This window comes from Nesoenas mayeri, assembly GCF_963082525.1.
Source record: "Nesoenas mayeri genome assembly, chromosome: 1".
NCBI lineage: Eukaryota > Metazoa > Chordata > Aves > Columbiformes > Columbidae > Nesoenas > Nesoenas mayeri.
Genome location: NC_137541.1, coordinates 56,114,729 through 56,130,933, shown reverse-complemented (window position 1 = coordinate 56,130,933; position 16,205 = coordinate 56,114,729). Strand labels below are relative to the sequence as shown.

The following is a 16,205-nucleotide window of genomic DNA, read 5'->3' as shown; positions in this document are numbered from 1 at the left end:
TCTGAGAGACCCGCCGGGCTCCGCCAGCCGCCGGACTCCCCCTGGGCTCACTTCCCAACCCCGTCCTCGCTGTGTGCTGCGCCCTCCGGGCTCCGCTGGGACCTCAGAGGCGCGACTCCCGCACAGCCCCCCGCTCACCTTGGTCAGGGCCAGCGCCGTCCACAGGGCAAATCCCGCTCCATAGCTCAGCATCGCCGACAGCTTTTAACCCCGATAACCCTCGCGGGGAGGGGGAGAGTGGGTGGGTGGGGGGGTATGAAGCAGCGAAGTGGCCGCGGCGGGGCCCCGGGGGCCCCCGCTCCCCGCCGGGCTCCGCGCGGCGGCCGCCGAGCCCTCTGCCGGGCCGCCCGCTTGCTGCATGCGCTCGGGGCTGCCCCGGCCGCCTCGCCGCCCGCCCCTGCCACCGGGGTGGGGTGGGGGGGCTGCCCGCCGCCCGCCCGCCCGCGGCTGAGGAGGAGCGGAGGAGGCGGGGGAGGCGGCCGCCGCTTCCCACGCTGCCATTCTGACCCGGGCTGACTCTGCCGGAGCCCTTCCCGCCGACTTCCGCAATCAAGAGGCGATTTCCTCGCGTCTCGCTGCGGGGGGCGAAGCGCCGCGACCCGGGACTCGCCGCGCCCCCCCAGACCCGGGACCCGCCGCCGTCCCCCGCGCCCCCCGACCTGCGCGTCCCGGGGTGCCGCCCCTCGCTCCTTGTGGGTCCCGGCTTCCTCCCGGCTCCTGTTCCACCCCACCTCCCTTCCTTCCTCCCGATGTCGGCTCTCCCCTGGGCCTTCTCTACCCACTGCCCGCCTGGCTCTTGGGGGGCCCCTCGCCCCCTCAGGCGGTGCCATTGTTGGAGGGGGCAGCAGCACTCCGCCTCACAACGGCTGCTCCTTGCTTGACACCCATCAGGGCTCGAAGCGGTCGGGCCTCATGCTTGCCTTGTCTCATGGCTGCCTAATCTCATGGCCACCTTCCCTTGACTCACTCACCTCATGGTCACTTCAACTTGTGTGCCCGCTTTTCAGGCCACCTCGCCACACATGCCCCCTTCTCCTCATGCCTGCTGCCCCTCACACCTGCCCCCTCTCCTGGCCCACCCTCCTCTCAACCACAGCTATCACTAAACCACTATTTCAGCTCCCGTGTCCCAAACATGGATGTTATTAGGGGTTAGCCACTGCCCACCAAGGCCTTGATCCTCTCCCCGGCCCCGCAGCGCCACGTCCAGAGGCAGAGGAGCAGTCCTCCTGTCAGCGGCCAAGTTATCTCAGTTTTTTGGTTTGTTCCTCATCAGCTTGTGTCCTTGAAACAATTCCTGCCCCATCCCCTGAATAACTTCCAAGCTAAAATTACACACACCACAGAAAGCAAGAAACTCTCCCTGTTTTCCGACTGCACCACACGAGCTGTGCACAACTCTGAATTCGGTCGCAGCGGCCGCACAGCTCTCCATTTCTGTCATGCGCAACCATTTCCTTCTTGCTTAGGTTTCAGCCTCTTAAAACTCACGTATATGTGTATGCAAGGTGTGGTAAGGGGGAAGAAACACCGTTAGAAAGGTTTTGGACCTTCAGATACTCAGACAATAATCTAGCAGCTGTGGGGTAAATTTGAGATTTCATAAAGGGGGAGAAATTTGACATTCCTTCAATGGGAATGGCACTTTTCTTCATCTTTCTGTACTGTATGATGCATGTGAAATTTTTACAAGCATAAACTTTTAAAAGCAGCACCTCAAGCAAATTCACCATCAAATTAATTTTTGCCCCATTTTAGGGAGAAGAGGTGCCAGCGTTTAGAAACATCAGTCTGTCTTTTAAGGGAGATACTACTGCAGGATTTTTCTGGGCATCAGCCTGTCAGCACTATATAAACATCTGAAAAACCTTCTCTCTCACTCTTCCATTCAGAAACTGAAAGTCTGAGCACTCACAGGTGGTACCTGCACCTGTGGAAAACTTCACCTGTCCCAGTGGAACTGTATTTCTGGTCCTAGGGACATGACACAAACTGTTAGGCGAGCTTGAGATGATTAATAGCTTTATGAACACCACCTTAAGTGTTGATAAAATATATGTTGGTTATTACGCCGTTCTCAAGCTCATTGCAGAACAAGATCTCCCTTGGAAGGGATGTGTTATGTACTTCAGACAAAATGAGGCACCCTGCCCCAAAGAGCTGCTACAGCCCTAAACAAACCACTGATGAAAGACACAAGGTGTGTGTATTAGGCCTAAACTGGCACTAAAATGACATAGCTATCTTGTAATCAGTTCACAGAGAAATGATACATTTGTCTTTAGATGACTGTTCTTTTGGGATCTAATGGCATAAGGAACACCAGCATTTTTTCTAGCTTATTGGAATGTTTGGATTACTTCAAACCCCGCTCTGAAAAATGAGAATATTTGTAGTAACCTGCCTTTTCTTGGGAAGTAGAGCTCACATTGTAGGGACTTTTGAAACATCCATAATCTGAATTTGCAAGGAAGATGTAATTTAGATATGTAGGTGTAAATTAGTTAAGTAGATGTTATACATGAAGGTTAAAAAAAAAAATAAATCAGTGAAAACTTGTAAATGTCAGGAAAGAAACTGACACTACCACAAGTGAAATTTAAAGACCTTGGAAAGGCCTGTCTCTCCAAGCTACTGTAAGATAACGTGGAGAAAAGGAATCTTGCTGCTTCTCAGCTTTGCCCATAATTTAGAAGTTCCTACTTTATTACTCTTATTCTTGCTATTGTAAAATCTTCAAAAATACTCTGCTATAGTAGTAGGAAATACTGTTTTATTAAGGGTTTTGAGACTTCTTTTACTACATTATCAAGCACAAAGCTGCTGTAAGGGTAAGGTTTACCACAGATGTCTGTGTCAGCACTGGAATAAAACAGGAGGGATCCACAGTTTACTGATGGCAACATATTTATATAGAATAGCCAAGACAATATGAGTAATTATTTCCAGGCTGAATAAATTGAATAAATGGGCTTTTAGCAAATCAGCAGTCACACAGCCTTTAACACTTACTGACCTGTGCGGCAAGCCAAGAAACTAATTAAAAAATTAAAAAATAATAATAAAAAAGGACTGGAAGTGAGTTTTGGGAGTGGCCGGACATGTCTCTAACAGCAGGCTCCAAAGTCCCTTCCAGACACTTTCCCAAGGCTTCCTGACTTTTTTTTTTTTTGACACCAACCCCTCTGTCTCTCTAATCAAGAGGAAATGGGCTTTTCATAGCTTTTGCCATGGTTTGAAAGTGCAAGCTGCAGTTTTACTTGAAATCCAAGGCTGCTCTAAACCAAACAGTTTGTTCAATTGAAGTGTCACCATTTCCCGCCTCACCCTCCCATGCCCCCCTCAAGTGGGTACACTCACAGCCAAATCAAGACTTTGCTTCTACAAATAAAAGGACCTAGCCCAGGCAACTGCAGTTCATAGAAGGTATTGTCTTCCTAACAACAATACTCCGGTCTTACTTAGTCTGTGTGTTTTAAAAGTATCCTGTTAAACCTGGTTAATCCTTTAAACATCCCTGCTAGTTTGACATAATGTTTTTAATTCCACTCTAAAGACAAGGAATCTGAGAGATATAGGCCAACGGTTTTAAGGCTGTGTGTCTAAATTGATGTGTCTAGATTGAGATGTCCAGACCTGGCTGGAGGCTGGACAGATATCCATTTTTTTTTTCCATGGTATGCTTAGAGTGCTTATCATCAGGATTCTTGTTTGAAAGCTTTGACCTAAGCAACTTGCTCAGTGCAAATCAAGTGACTCAGGAGTCCAACTGGGGTAGGAACACAGGAGGTGGCAGCTTCAGTTCTAAGGGTGCCATTTCTCTAGCACTGGCGTGGTTATTTACTAGCAGTGCTGGAGGCAGTTTTGATAATACTGTATTATATAGGATATTTCCATTTGGACTGGAATTCAGTGCGGGAGGTGTGCCTATAGACAGAGGGCATGGGAAAATGAGCTCAGCCTGCCTGCAACGAGGCAGAATAATCTTATTTTAAAAGAACCGTCTCCATCATCTGTGGAATGGGGTGCAGTGCATCCATCATCATCTCAGTCCCTTCCCCTCATCAGCACTACAACAGCAGTGACAGGATCCATAAACCTTTGAGTTAGTTATTTGGACTTACATAGTCCTGGGTGACACTGCTCCTTTCTCCCTGTGTCTAGTGATGTTGTTCATATTTGACTGTACAGATTGGTCTGTCCACAGCCCTCCCAAACACAAAACACATTTCTTAGTCTCTTCCACAGTAACAATGACACCCAAAGTAATAACTGAAACAATATGTTTGCCTGCCCCAATATACTGAGTGCAGTCTGGTCTCCCCGATGAGAAGCCACAGGGAATTTAGGGGTTTTCAGTTCTAAATCACTGTTATTGATGCAGTCACCAATAACGTCCTGCATGCTTTAGCTTGTGCACATTTTGCCAATGATTATTCCAGGTTTGTTCTGAAATTACTTAACTATGCCTTGCCCACATACACAAAAGGAGAAGACTGGAAACTGATGCAGGGGTACTGAATGCCCACTGTCAGCTGCAGCTATGGATGGGGCTGGCACCTCGTTCCCCTCCTTTGACAGGGCTGTTTGTGGTCTGACAGAGCAGGGATCAAGAAGCAGCCATGTGTCTCCACGCTGCCCAGCCATCAGTAGACAAGCTGACCAGGGTCAAGGACAGGGTTCCTTTTAAGGCAAGTTAAAGCATGTGGATTTCACTTGCTTTGATCTGTAAAACACTTATTTAATTGTAGGACCCAATTATCCTAACGTACGTGATAAAACATAACATGATTTTTTGAGTGTAATTAGAGCTAGACCCTCGTGTTGTACAGCAAGCCAGTGGCAAAGCCTGAGTCACTGAGAGCAGATACCCAGGCTGCCGTGTCTCCTGCCACATCCATGAGCCACATTGCTCCTCACATATCCTGAGCATTTCCCTGGAGCTTAGAGATTTTCCCAACGCATTGGGCACACCAGGATTGTGCTGTACAGAAAAGGCAGAATTTTTTCTGCAGCTGTGCTTCTAGCAAAGGGCATGATCAGCACGAACAAAGCATCTCATCAAAACAAAGAACAAAGCTTAGTCCTCTAGCTGTTTTTTTTTTCAGTCCACCAAATATCCACCTGTAATAGCTATCAGGCTCCACAGAGTGGAGCAGGCTTAATAAAAATCAATAACTCCCCTGCCTTACCTCTTTTGTAGTGCTGGAGTATTGAAGAGTAGTTGTTGGAATCCAGGGTTTCTCTGTTCCTGAAGATTTCAAATCAAAGTAGGGGCTTTCAATGAGATTTTTACTGAAGTGTTCTGTCACATTTCTGATGAACATCTCTGTGCTACTCTTCAGCATATTTTCAGGCCCTGAGGTAATAGCGTTTGAAGGGGGGAATGTAGTTCTAGTACTCCATATGGAAGTGTCTGCATCTTGGAGACCTAAGACAAATAGAGGAAAATAATTAAAGCAGCTTAGTGTTTTTATAAACAATTCTTTAGATGCCAATAAGTGTGGTTGGTCTGACTTCTAAGTAGTTTAAGTGCACCTATTGGTTCAAAACTTTATTGTTTTCAGAGCAAATGTATTTTGCATCAACACCAAATCTTGTACAAAACAAAAGCAGAAAAAAAATTAATTTCCCTCAGCATTCATATCACTAGTCTTAAATACAGTCCATCAATGATTCTGAAGAGAAAGGTTGCACTTTGTCATTAAGAGCACAATGTTTTCACTTGTAGCTTTTTCACTTGCTTGAGTCTATCAAACAACACACAGTTTCAGCTTTATATGGTCACCCCTTCACCTCCTTTGCAAGTACATTGGGCAGATTCTCATCTGCCTTTCGTTGGTGTATGTTCAAAATATGGCTTTCTTCCACATAATTTTTCAAGATAACTTGTTCAAGATTTTTTTTTTTTTTGTTCATGATAATATTTGTTCAAGATAAGTTCCTTGTGTCCACATGGGACATTCCTCTTGCATTTTTAAATCAGTCCCATGCAGAGACCATGCTAACCCCTGACTGCTCTCTTCCCAAGGTTCAGCTAATAATCATATCAGTTAACTGAAGTGCCTGCAAATATAATGGTAGATTTGCTTTTTTAGTCACGTATCCTTCAGAGAATGCCAAAGTTGCAATTAGAGTGCAGGAAAGATTTTACTACACATTTTTCCTCCACATTTTCATGGCTCTTCCTCCCCATTGGTATGTATTTAATATCCTTTCTTTGTGGCTGTGAGGCCAGGGTTCAGGCTGTGGTGGCCTCTACATCTGGTAGCATCACATTTCAGCTCAGCAATCGGAATTACTCACTGGCCCCTTCTCCTCACAAAAAGCTGCCCGGCCATTACTGGAGCGCAGCTCGTGTGCTTTGGCTCACCGCCCAAGACACTTTGTCTGTCCTTGAACTGGGGTCTCCAGCATGACAGAACCTTGTTTTGCTGCTGAGCCACTGGGCTGGGTGCCATTTATAACAATTTTAGCTCACAAACCCTCTAAAAAAAAATCTAATGACTGTTAAATTGCAGCAGAAGCTTCCAAATGTAATTACTTGATGTGCAATTATGATGTCTTAGCAGGCCAATGTGTGATTACCTCCTACCCGAAGGATCAGCAGGTGAGCTTCCACAAAGTCAACATGATGGGGGTTTTTTGTATATGTGTAAATATACATGTTGACATATTTATGCAAAAAAAAAGAAGTTGCAATATTCTCATTTGCATCTAGAAATAAAAGTGAGATTGTAAGCCCTCATAAGTGACACCTCTATGTAAGTGTTTCCTTTGCTCAGCAGGACAGTGTGTTCAGCTGGTACACAGTTTTGGATCCTCTTGAAAAGGATTGGTTTGCTGGAATGGGTTGATACCTACATTAAACGTTTTCCCCCTTGTTATCTAACTTTGCTTCTCTGGGAATACAGATATCCAAGTCTCCATTTAATTATACAAAATGTTGATCAAATATTTTTCCAAATCAAGGCAGTGAAAACAATACAACAGATCTAATTCTGCTCTCTCTTACACACATGGAAAGAATTTCATCGAACCCTCAGGTCTCATCTGACACTGCACGATCATCCTTGTGCTGCTGCTGCATTTGCAGAATCCCCCTGCAGAGTGCTTGTGGTGCAGCATCTGCTGTGGTCCTACATCATGTACCTGCCTGGCCTCCACCAAAAGGATGGGGAAGAGTCTGGCAGGGGCAGCCCTCTGCTCAGGCTGTCACCAGCTGCTGAAACAAACCCATTTGCTCACACAAGTCCAGACTTAGTCTAAATCCCATGTCAGTCATTGTTCCCGTAGATGTCCTATTATACAGAGGTCTCTGAAATTCTGCAGTAGGCAACTAGAAATGCTAGCCCCAAGCACCTGGAAAGAGCCTTCTGGCTCTGGGCCCCTTAGCCCAAGTTCAGCAGGGAGTAGAACTTACTGATAGAAAGACGGCTGAAAAAAATGCACATCTAAGTTGTCAGTAGCCACTTACAAAAAAAGGCCACTCGGGTTCTAAATATAGATTTACACACCCAACTTAAAAACACATTAAAAAAAATCTTGGCTTTATTTATGGACAAATAGCAGCAATTCCAACAGGAAGACATTTGCGTTCCAGCACAATTGTGCTTTAGGAAAGCTGCTGCTTCGTAAAAGGGAAGCTGGTGCTGCCAGTGACATTTACAGGACTCCGCACCCAGGGAATAGCTAGCATTCCTGATGCAGGAGCTGAGGGGAGAGCTCAGCCCTCCTGGAAGCTAAATTCTTGGTCCTCAGAAATGTCCCACCAGCCTGAGGAGGTACCAGGAACAAGCACTTGGTCACTGCACAATGCAACTGTTCTTGTTAAGCTCATGGCTACGACGAGTTTCCAGCTAAAGGATCTTTCTGGCAAAGACTGAGAGCTGTCTCTCACCTGCAATCTGTGAATGAAAACAGCTTGTGCATAGACAGTGCCATACTGGAACTTCAGGTATATGTACCAGCACTTTTCATGTATGCTACATTGGACTGACTAATAGGGTTTATATCTGCCCTCCCTTCAAGAAAATCAGATCCAGGTTTATATTCTCTTTCTAAGGAAAGCCACTATGGTCCTAGCATAAGGACCCTCATAGCACTTCTTCAACAGCAGGCATTTATAAAGAAAACCCTGCATATTATAAGACCCAAACAAACAGATTTCTATACAACTTGAGTTCCAAATCCTTAAACCAGAAAAAGCTCACTTCCCATCTGGACATCAGTAAAGTACACAGAAATCTCAACAGTGGGATTTTTCAGAAGTGTTTAGCATTGTTCTAACCGTCTCTTTGGAAATCAGTCATAAAACTGTTCATGGGAACAAAACTGCAGCCCTGACACTGACACTGATCACTGGTGGCTGAATGATATACAGTGTGTGAACATACCATTGTAATCATCAGTAGCACACCCAGGAGAAATTATGACATTCTGACTAAGCGCATATTTCATCCATGGGGTATCCTGCAGACTGCATCCATCTGCGCAGCAGCAGGCCTCTTACAGAAAAAGGAAATCCATACGTTTTGCATGTATGATGAGTGCTGGTTAGTTGTCAAGTACTGAGAACCCTACAGTGATGCCTTCAGACTCAGACGAGCCGGCATGGTGCAGCTTGCTGGAATAGCTTGTATCCTATCAATCTGCCTACCCTATTAAAGCACAGTTTCATAAAACTAAGGCTGAATTGCTAGTGAAGCATAAATGAATCAGACATCTATTATATAAGAAAAAATACTCTGTAAGACTTGCATTTAGCTTTCTGACAGCAAGACTTGAAACTAGAAGGTGGTGTTGTAAGATCTCTGTATGTGCAGGACAAAATGAATTATCTTTTTAGCTGTCTAACTGCAAAAATAAAGACAGAAAACGTAATTCAGATTTCTGTTTTATGTAGGAGTGTGACAGAAGAACAAAATCCACTAAATGTCTTTTCTTTCCCATTCAATGTACTCCTTCTAAAAACTGCAAAATCTATGTCACTTGAAAAATTTTTACCTTCTTTATCTGAAATGTTAGAGTTAGTGATGTTTGTATCTCATGTCAGAGAGGTCAAATGCCTCCAAACTCTAGTCTAATCCTGAGCTGCTCTTTTACTTGCTTGTTTTTGAAATGCTGAAGTAGCCACTTAAAGGTTCTTTCTGCATGAGTGGTAGCAGAATATCCCAGTTAGCTATCGTGATAATACTGTAACTCCATCAGCCCTATTTCTGGCACTCTGCATAGCCGCAGCTCACCTTGAAATGTATTTTTGGCCACTGAAAGGTATCAAGACTCCCTTAACTCCATGGCAGTACTGAGGAAAGCTCATAACAGTAGCTACTATATAGACACCGAGGACTTGGTTCAGTTGCCTAAATGGAGTTACCTAGTACAGCCTCAACTGTCCTAAAGCATCTGAGACATCTGCTCAGGGCTCTCCTAGGACCTACAGGAGAGCTGTGTCCTTCTGGTAGGCAGTCAGAGGTCAGGCGGGGAACCCTGTAGCATCTCAAATGGCAAAAAGTACCTATGTTGAGACAACTGAAATAGGGTCTTCCTTCAGACAACCTGCATTTAGACACCTAGAAGCTGAAACCCACTCCAGCTTCTACGCAGACATCCATACAAAATGAAGGGGGATAATATAATAATGAAAACTAACAGTATAGTTGTCTGGAATGGGAATCTTTGTTAGCGCTCTCAGTAGAAGATGAATTAGTAAAGCATGGCTTGCCATTCTCTGGGAAGCTGTTAATATTTTCCATTTTTTCCTTGTGAAGGTAGCTGAGCTGATTTTGTTCTATAGTCGCTGCACTGTGGCTCACTAAGACTTTGAAAATTTATGAAAATCAAAGACTTGGGCTACACTGCAGATTTTTCCATTTCTTTCCACAAAATGCAAAACCCACATTTATCTTTGAGCTTCTGGCAGTATGCTATTGGATTGTGTACAAGGTCTTGTAATTTTGTCCAAGGATCTGACATTGATGCCTTTTTCCAGGTGGAGCTGAGCAAAAGTTGTCAGCTGTGTACTGCTTTGACCACAGACAGAAGATTTGAATCAATTTTGGTATTTTAGGGGTTCACAAAGATGTTATCAAACTCTTTTACTTACAAAAATCTTCTAAAATAATAATTCAGGGAGATAAAAATGGGTTTGAGTGAATGATTTTAGCAAAAAAGTTTTGGGTCAACTTGAACATGAAATGAAAATATTGCTTCTCACTGTTCTAATTCATCCTGCAGAAATTTGTAAAGGTTACACACACAAAAAAATCCAACCTGTTGTGAACCTCTGGATGGATTGTTACAGTCATTTTAAACACTAAAGGTGTGGAAAAATCAGAGCTCATAGATATTAACATGATTGCAGAGAGAGCTGTGGCTCTTTCTGTGCTTCTGCCACCTTTCTTTGGTGCTCTTCCAGTTTCCCAAGAGTGCCAAGAAGATGCACGTGTCTTGCCTTACCATGTTCTGCAGTTGCTTCTGCTGCTCCGGTGGCTCGGAGCGTGCTCTGACTGTACACTGCTCTGGTCTCTCCCACCCTCCATCTCACCCACCGAAGTGTCCACAGTGGGATGTAAACTCAATAACCTCAGGTTCTGTTATGAAGCAGGTGAACTGAAAACAGGATAAGGGGAAGAGAGAAGCCCATGTGAAAGAGAAGATACAGGGCCAGAGACTGGGTTAGAAAAGGAGGAACAACTGTGGAGGTAGCAGATTGAAGGTCAGATGGCACATCAGGCTTTGGCTCATATGTAGTATCTGATGTATTGTCTATTTTAGACTGCAAACAAAACAAGAGATAAAAACATGGTGTATTTGTTATTTGAATTCCTTGTCCAACTTCTTTTACATCTTTATGGATCCCACTATGGTTCTTAAATACTTGGCCCAAAACAGCAAGGAACAAAAACATTCTCCTCCACAAAATCAGATACTCTTTGAATGGGGCTTTGTCTTGATATCCGCAGTTCTAGGGGTTTGCAGCTGCAGTTCCTTCAGATGTCCCTACTATGTATGATATGGTAGCAGAGAAATGCCATGCAGAGCATCATAGTACAAAACAATTCCTATCACCTTCTGCATCCAGACTACTTCACAGGCTGGGTGGTCTCTAGATCATTCCAGTGAATGACTGCAGCATACAGCTTGAACTTGTGGCTCCCTGCTGAAGTAATTTCTCCACTTAGTGAATAATTTTTGGTCTGCAGTGCTTTTGAGGTTTGTTGGTAATATTTGAGGTGCCACATAGCATTGCCTCTGTTCTCTAATTCAATATTTTTTTTGAAACTAACCTACCTAGAGCAAAAGAAGTTTGTAAGAATTGCTTACACAGCTCAGAAAGAAGTGATATCAGCATTAGTGTGTCAGCACTAGTGGTGCTCTGGGTGCTTTCCAGACATACAAGAGGAGACGGGGTTTCTTCCACAACTGTTATTTGAATGCAACAATTTTTGCTCAGTTTGATGAGAACTGAAGTCTTGTCATCTCAAGGGAGACTGATACCTCGTGGCCTTTCTTCACACTAGCTGTGTCAGCCAGAGGCTGGATTCAACCGTGGGTTTGTGTGAGGACTGTCTGCAGTTAGATTTAAAATTGTAACTGACTGAACAGAGATGTGATGCATGTTCAAACTGATCCTGATTTACACAAAGAGTCATTTAAGTCAGGGTTGTAGCAAAAAATGTGTATCCAAACACAACTCAGATGGCTGGTTATAAAACCAAATCCAAGCTTTCCCCGGTTCAGAAAAATCATGCTTGGCATTTGAGTTAGGTCCAGAATAAAAGGTAGTTGCAGTTGTTGGGTTTGGAGCTTGTACTGTATCTGGGCTGATAAGATGTTTGGGATGCAATTCAGTGAGTTACTCCTTTGCCAAAATATAACTATTTTTATGAGTACTATGAAAACAAAGGATAAATTATATCAAAATATGGTGTTAGTCAGGAGTACAAAAACTTACTGCCATTTCAGCTGCAAAAACTTTGCTCAGTTATTACTATCTTAGCTAAATATAGACTGAATATGTTATTTTAGGCTGATCCACTGCGGCTTTGACTGAAAGTAGATAGATGTTCTTGGAAGACTAATTTTACGCATTCAACATTGACACTTTTGACATGCATATGGATGTCAAGACCAGCACTGTGGGCATTAGATTTTGTTCTTGTACTACAACTTACTACTACTACTTCTTCTTCTATTATTATTATTATTATTATTAAAATTAATCTCTTTCCATTACTTCAATTCCTTGTGAGTTTCTTATATACCTGGAATTCTTAGTTAGGTATTGAGAGTCATAATGTACTGTTGATTTATCACCAGGGCTTCCCAGAGCTGTCAAAAAGTAGATAGCTGTCACAGTGAGACTCATAAAATGGATTGATAGGCCTGTCTACAGAGAGAATTTCAGGAAAATTAAGGTAAATTCCTTAAAGGACTGAGCACAGTAAATAAATGAGAAGGTGCTTTAATACCTCTTGAAAATTGTCTTATTTAGTACTTAGTGGCCTTAAATTGCTCCTCCTCTGAGGATGATGATGGAAAGGATGCAAGGTTACTTTAACTCTGTTAGGCCACCCTTCATCCAACTATCTAAAGAAAGTAATGTTGCCTGGGTACCTAATCTTAACTTTTCATGGTATCTTTGAATAAGCAGGCCATACTCACGCTATACACAGGACTTCAAATGATTTTGCCTTTTTAATTCCTAAAATACATGGGAAGGCTGGGGTGGCATCTCAGCCAATTTTTCACCCCCTGCTTCTGAAAGTCTTTCAGACCTCCACTCAGGTGAGTAATCCTGCTGCTGCAAGTAGAGTTCTGCAAGTGCAAATTTGCTGAAAAAGTGGTACTCCGCTTTATAATGAATTGGAGGTTAGAAAGGTTACAAAGAACAAGGAATTTGTTTTAAATATTCTGAAAAGCTGGCTATAAGCAAAAGTATTGGGTCATGAAACGTTTTTAAAATCCTGTAAATACAAGAATAAATAGTGTGTTCCCCAATAAAAAGATTAACTGTGCAGGTTGTTCTTATTAACCATGAAGAACTGCAAGAAGAATGTCAATGGGATTGTCAGGAAGGATTGACAACAGGACATCAAGGAAAATGTTATTATGCAGCATTCAAACTGTTCTACCTTTCCTTTTGCCATGGATGTCACATAGAATCACACAGGTATATCAACACATCTCTAAGTATGTGCACAAACCCACGCATCTCAAAGTGCTATTGCGAGAATTTTGGAGATTTTTGATTAAGTTCATTATTTTCAGGATTTTGAGTGGTGTAATATATTTCGCATCTTAGGGCAAAGCAACACTTGAATGTATAAGACATATGACTGTTCTAATCATGCATTTGGGTTAATCAGAGAAATAATCGTGCATGTATTTGATCTTCAGATGCCTTCTTTCTCTTGACAGATTGAATCTGGATTTGTGTGATTAAATGAATAGGGAGGAAAAGCACTTTTATGCATCCATATTTTTCAAAAAGTGCTAGGAAGTAGTACCCACAATTCTGTTTAAAAGTGGAAAAGGAAATGACACAGGAATAGTGAGCTGAGCTTACACGTAAGCACTTTGATCCAAAGACCGAGAGTAGAGAAAAGGAGACACATCCTGAAAATATGAAATGCCTTAAAAACCCCACAGCACTCATATCAGCTGTTCCTTTTACGGTTGTCTCAACTCTTTTCAACAATGAAAAAGGTTTTTCTGTATGAATAAAATCCTATGATTTTTAACACTGAAGTTATCATAAAAGAAACATTTTTGTTACCAAAACTTCCAGGATACTTCCTTGAAGTAGTAGCTCACCTTGCTTTGAACACAGATTTACATAAACAGGTTTTCCCGTCTCGCTGGCTTCTAGCTGCATCCATGTGTGAAGGTATTTCTTACTCTGCTTGGCCATTACCTTCTGACCTTGCTTTGTGAGAAAGAGAGAGCTATTGGCCACCTTCAGGAGCCCATCCTCCTCCTGGCAAGTCCACCTGACTGCCCGGGGACAATCAACGACGATGCTGCGGGATGACAGGGCAGAGCGCGTAGAGATGCTCAGGCACTGGGTGGATTTCACGTGGAGGAGCTTGTCATCTGCCGTCCACTGCCACTGCTGGTTGAGGTTGGTCATATTGCACTTCTCCATAATGACTCCTCTCTTTTCTGAAAGACACTGCTGTTTCTGGACATGGATAATCAGAAACCCTTCTGGAAGAGGAAAATTCCAGAATTACACATGGCTATTTAACAAAAAGTGAATTCTAGGTGATCTAAAATACATCAGCAAATAAATCTCTCTTTTCACTTTCTATATGCTGAACTTTTCATGAACTTCCCAGGTACTGAACCTATTAAAAAAAAAACACCCAGAAGTACAACTTACACGGTGGAAGTGCAAGTAGTGTAAAGAGTGAGAATGCAAAAAGCAAACTGTTGTGGCAAAGGTCACCTTGACCTTCATTGTATATAAAAATGAAGAAAAAATTGAATTGGATATAAAAGGAATCAAAGAATTATTAACTTTAAATACTAGTTTTAAATTCCCCACTTCCCCTGCCTGAAAGCATACAGAGATCTACACAAGCTCTCAGTCTTTTTTCTATTTTATGACACAGTCTTTTTACAATATAATTTACTGCCTGGAAATTGTTTAGTAAAACTCGTAGTGTTTCTGAAGAAGCTATAGAAGAGGACATTCCCAAATCTGTGTGCCTCTAAATGCCTGTGCTGTTACAGGAATGGAGGCTCTTTACTGATAGGAAGTACATCTATTTTACTGGATTTACTCCAGCATCTCTAGCTGTTAGTTTTGTGACTGTCCTAATTCGTGTTAGATAAGCTCTTTGTGACAACACATTTAAAGATCAAAACCAAACACTCAGATGAAGAGAACTACAATGCATTCATCAAAAAACCCCAAAGTTACCAAAGCAAAATCCACACTTGTTACAAAACACAGAACTTGGTATTTCAAATGCAGGCTCCCTGCCACATCTTGTTTAGATTTTTCCCTTTTTAGAATCTCAGTTACTCAAACATTTCCAGCCTCATTAGTTACAAAGTGCTAAACCCAACATGTGTATTTATTTCCCTTGGGTTGAGATTTGTCATCCCCCTGTTTTTACAGACCTGGGTATTTTCTGAAATAAGCATCACGGAAAGCTCTTGGCTCTGGAAGTTTCACAAAGTATGAATTAACCCCTTTGAAGAGCTTGTCCCAAAGCTCAGTTCCTGGATTATCTACCAGGAGATCTTCTCCAAAAGAGAGAAGAGGTATCTCAAGCATAGAAGGAGACAGTTTATTTTCCTTTGGAAAGAAATCTAAACAGAACGAGTTACATTGGCCCTGCCCCCCATTCCTCTTGTATGAAGCCAAGCACAGAAGTGACTCTGTTTTGTTAGTCCCCAGCTGCCTTGGAGGGCTCTGCTCAGCGGCAGAAAGAGCAACACGGCGGAGGGGAAGTGGGGAGAGACACTTACCTGAGAATGTCAAGGCAAGACAGGTAGAAACCAGGACGTGAAATAAAGAATCCATTTTCCCTCTAGCAACTCGCCATGCTTCTCTTAAAAAAACCCACCTCAGATAAGTGAAGCGAAGGCTAGGAAGGAAATGTGCCTTCACAAGGGGAACAAGTCAGTGACGAGCACTTCCTTCTATTCAATTGTTTTGGGGAGTTTTATACCACTTTGTCCTTTCATATGATTCTTCAGAGTTTACTAGTTGCTTTATTTTGGAAAAATACAAGCAAAAAAGAGAGAGGTTTTCAAACACCCAGGGAACTAAAAGAGATGATGTTCAATAAAGACAAAGGATTATACTTTTACATAATTCATTGCCTGTGAAATATTACAAGTCTGCAGGTGATCTGGATGGTGCTGAGTAGGTATATACTGTATTAGCCAGGGGACAAACTCGGATTTTTTGTAACTATATGTAATCAAGCAAAATCTTGATACTGATATATCTAACTCTACAAGTTTTAACAGCCAAATGGAGAGGGGGAGAAGAAGAGGAAGAGGAGGAGGCAAAGCTCTGAAGTCTGCACTGGGTCTTATACAAACTCTCCCCGATGGATCAAGTGATGATGATTTTACCTTCCCATCAGGTGATCCACCTTGCTTCATGTCAGCAGGAGGTTGCCTGTGTGCTCTGGATTGGCTCTCCAAGGGTCTGAAGCCATGGTGGAAGCTAACTGGGCTGT

General features: G+C 42.9%; 1 protein-coding gene across 1 annotated transcript in view; it reads right to left on the bottom strand.

Moving 5' to 3' along the window:
• Positions 1–15,562, bottom strand: part of PTPRB (protein tyrosine phosphatase receptor type B) — a gene marked incomplete at its 3' end in the record, with an annotated part of 59,502 nt that extends 43,940 nt beyond the window's left edge. The window contains exons 1-3 of the mRNA XM_080349767.1: positions 15,484–15,562; positions 13,819–14,211; positions 5,193–5,431 (exon numbers count right to left, since the gene is read on the bottom strand). Of these exons, the coding sequence (XP_080205893.1) occupies positions 5,193–5,431; positions 13,819–14,211; positions 15,484–15,538 (687 nt within the window). The 5' untranslated portion in view covers positions 15,539–15,562. The remainder of the gene's footprint in view (positions 1–5,192; positions 5,432–13,818; positions 14,212–15,483) is intronic.
• Between the last annotated feature and the right edge of the window lie 643 nt (positions 15,563–16,205).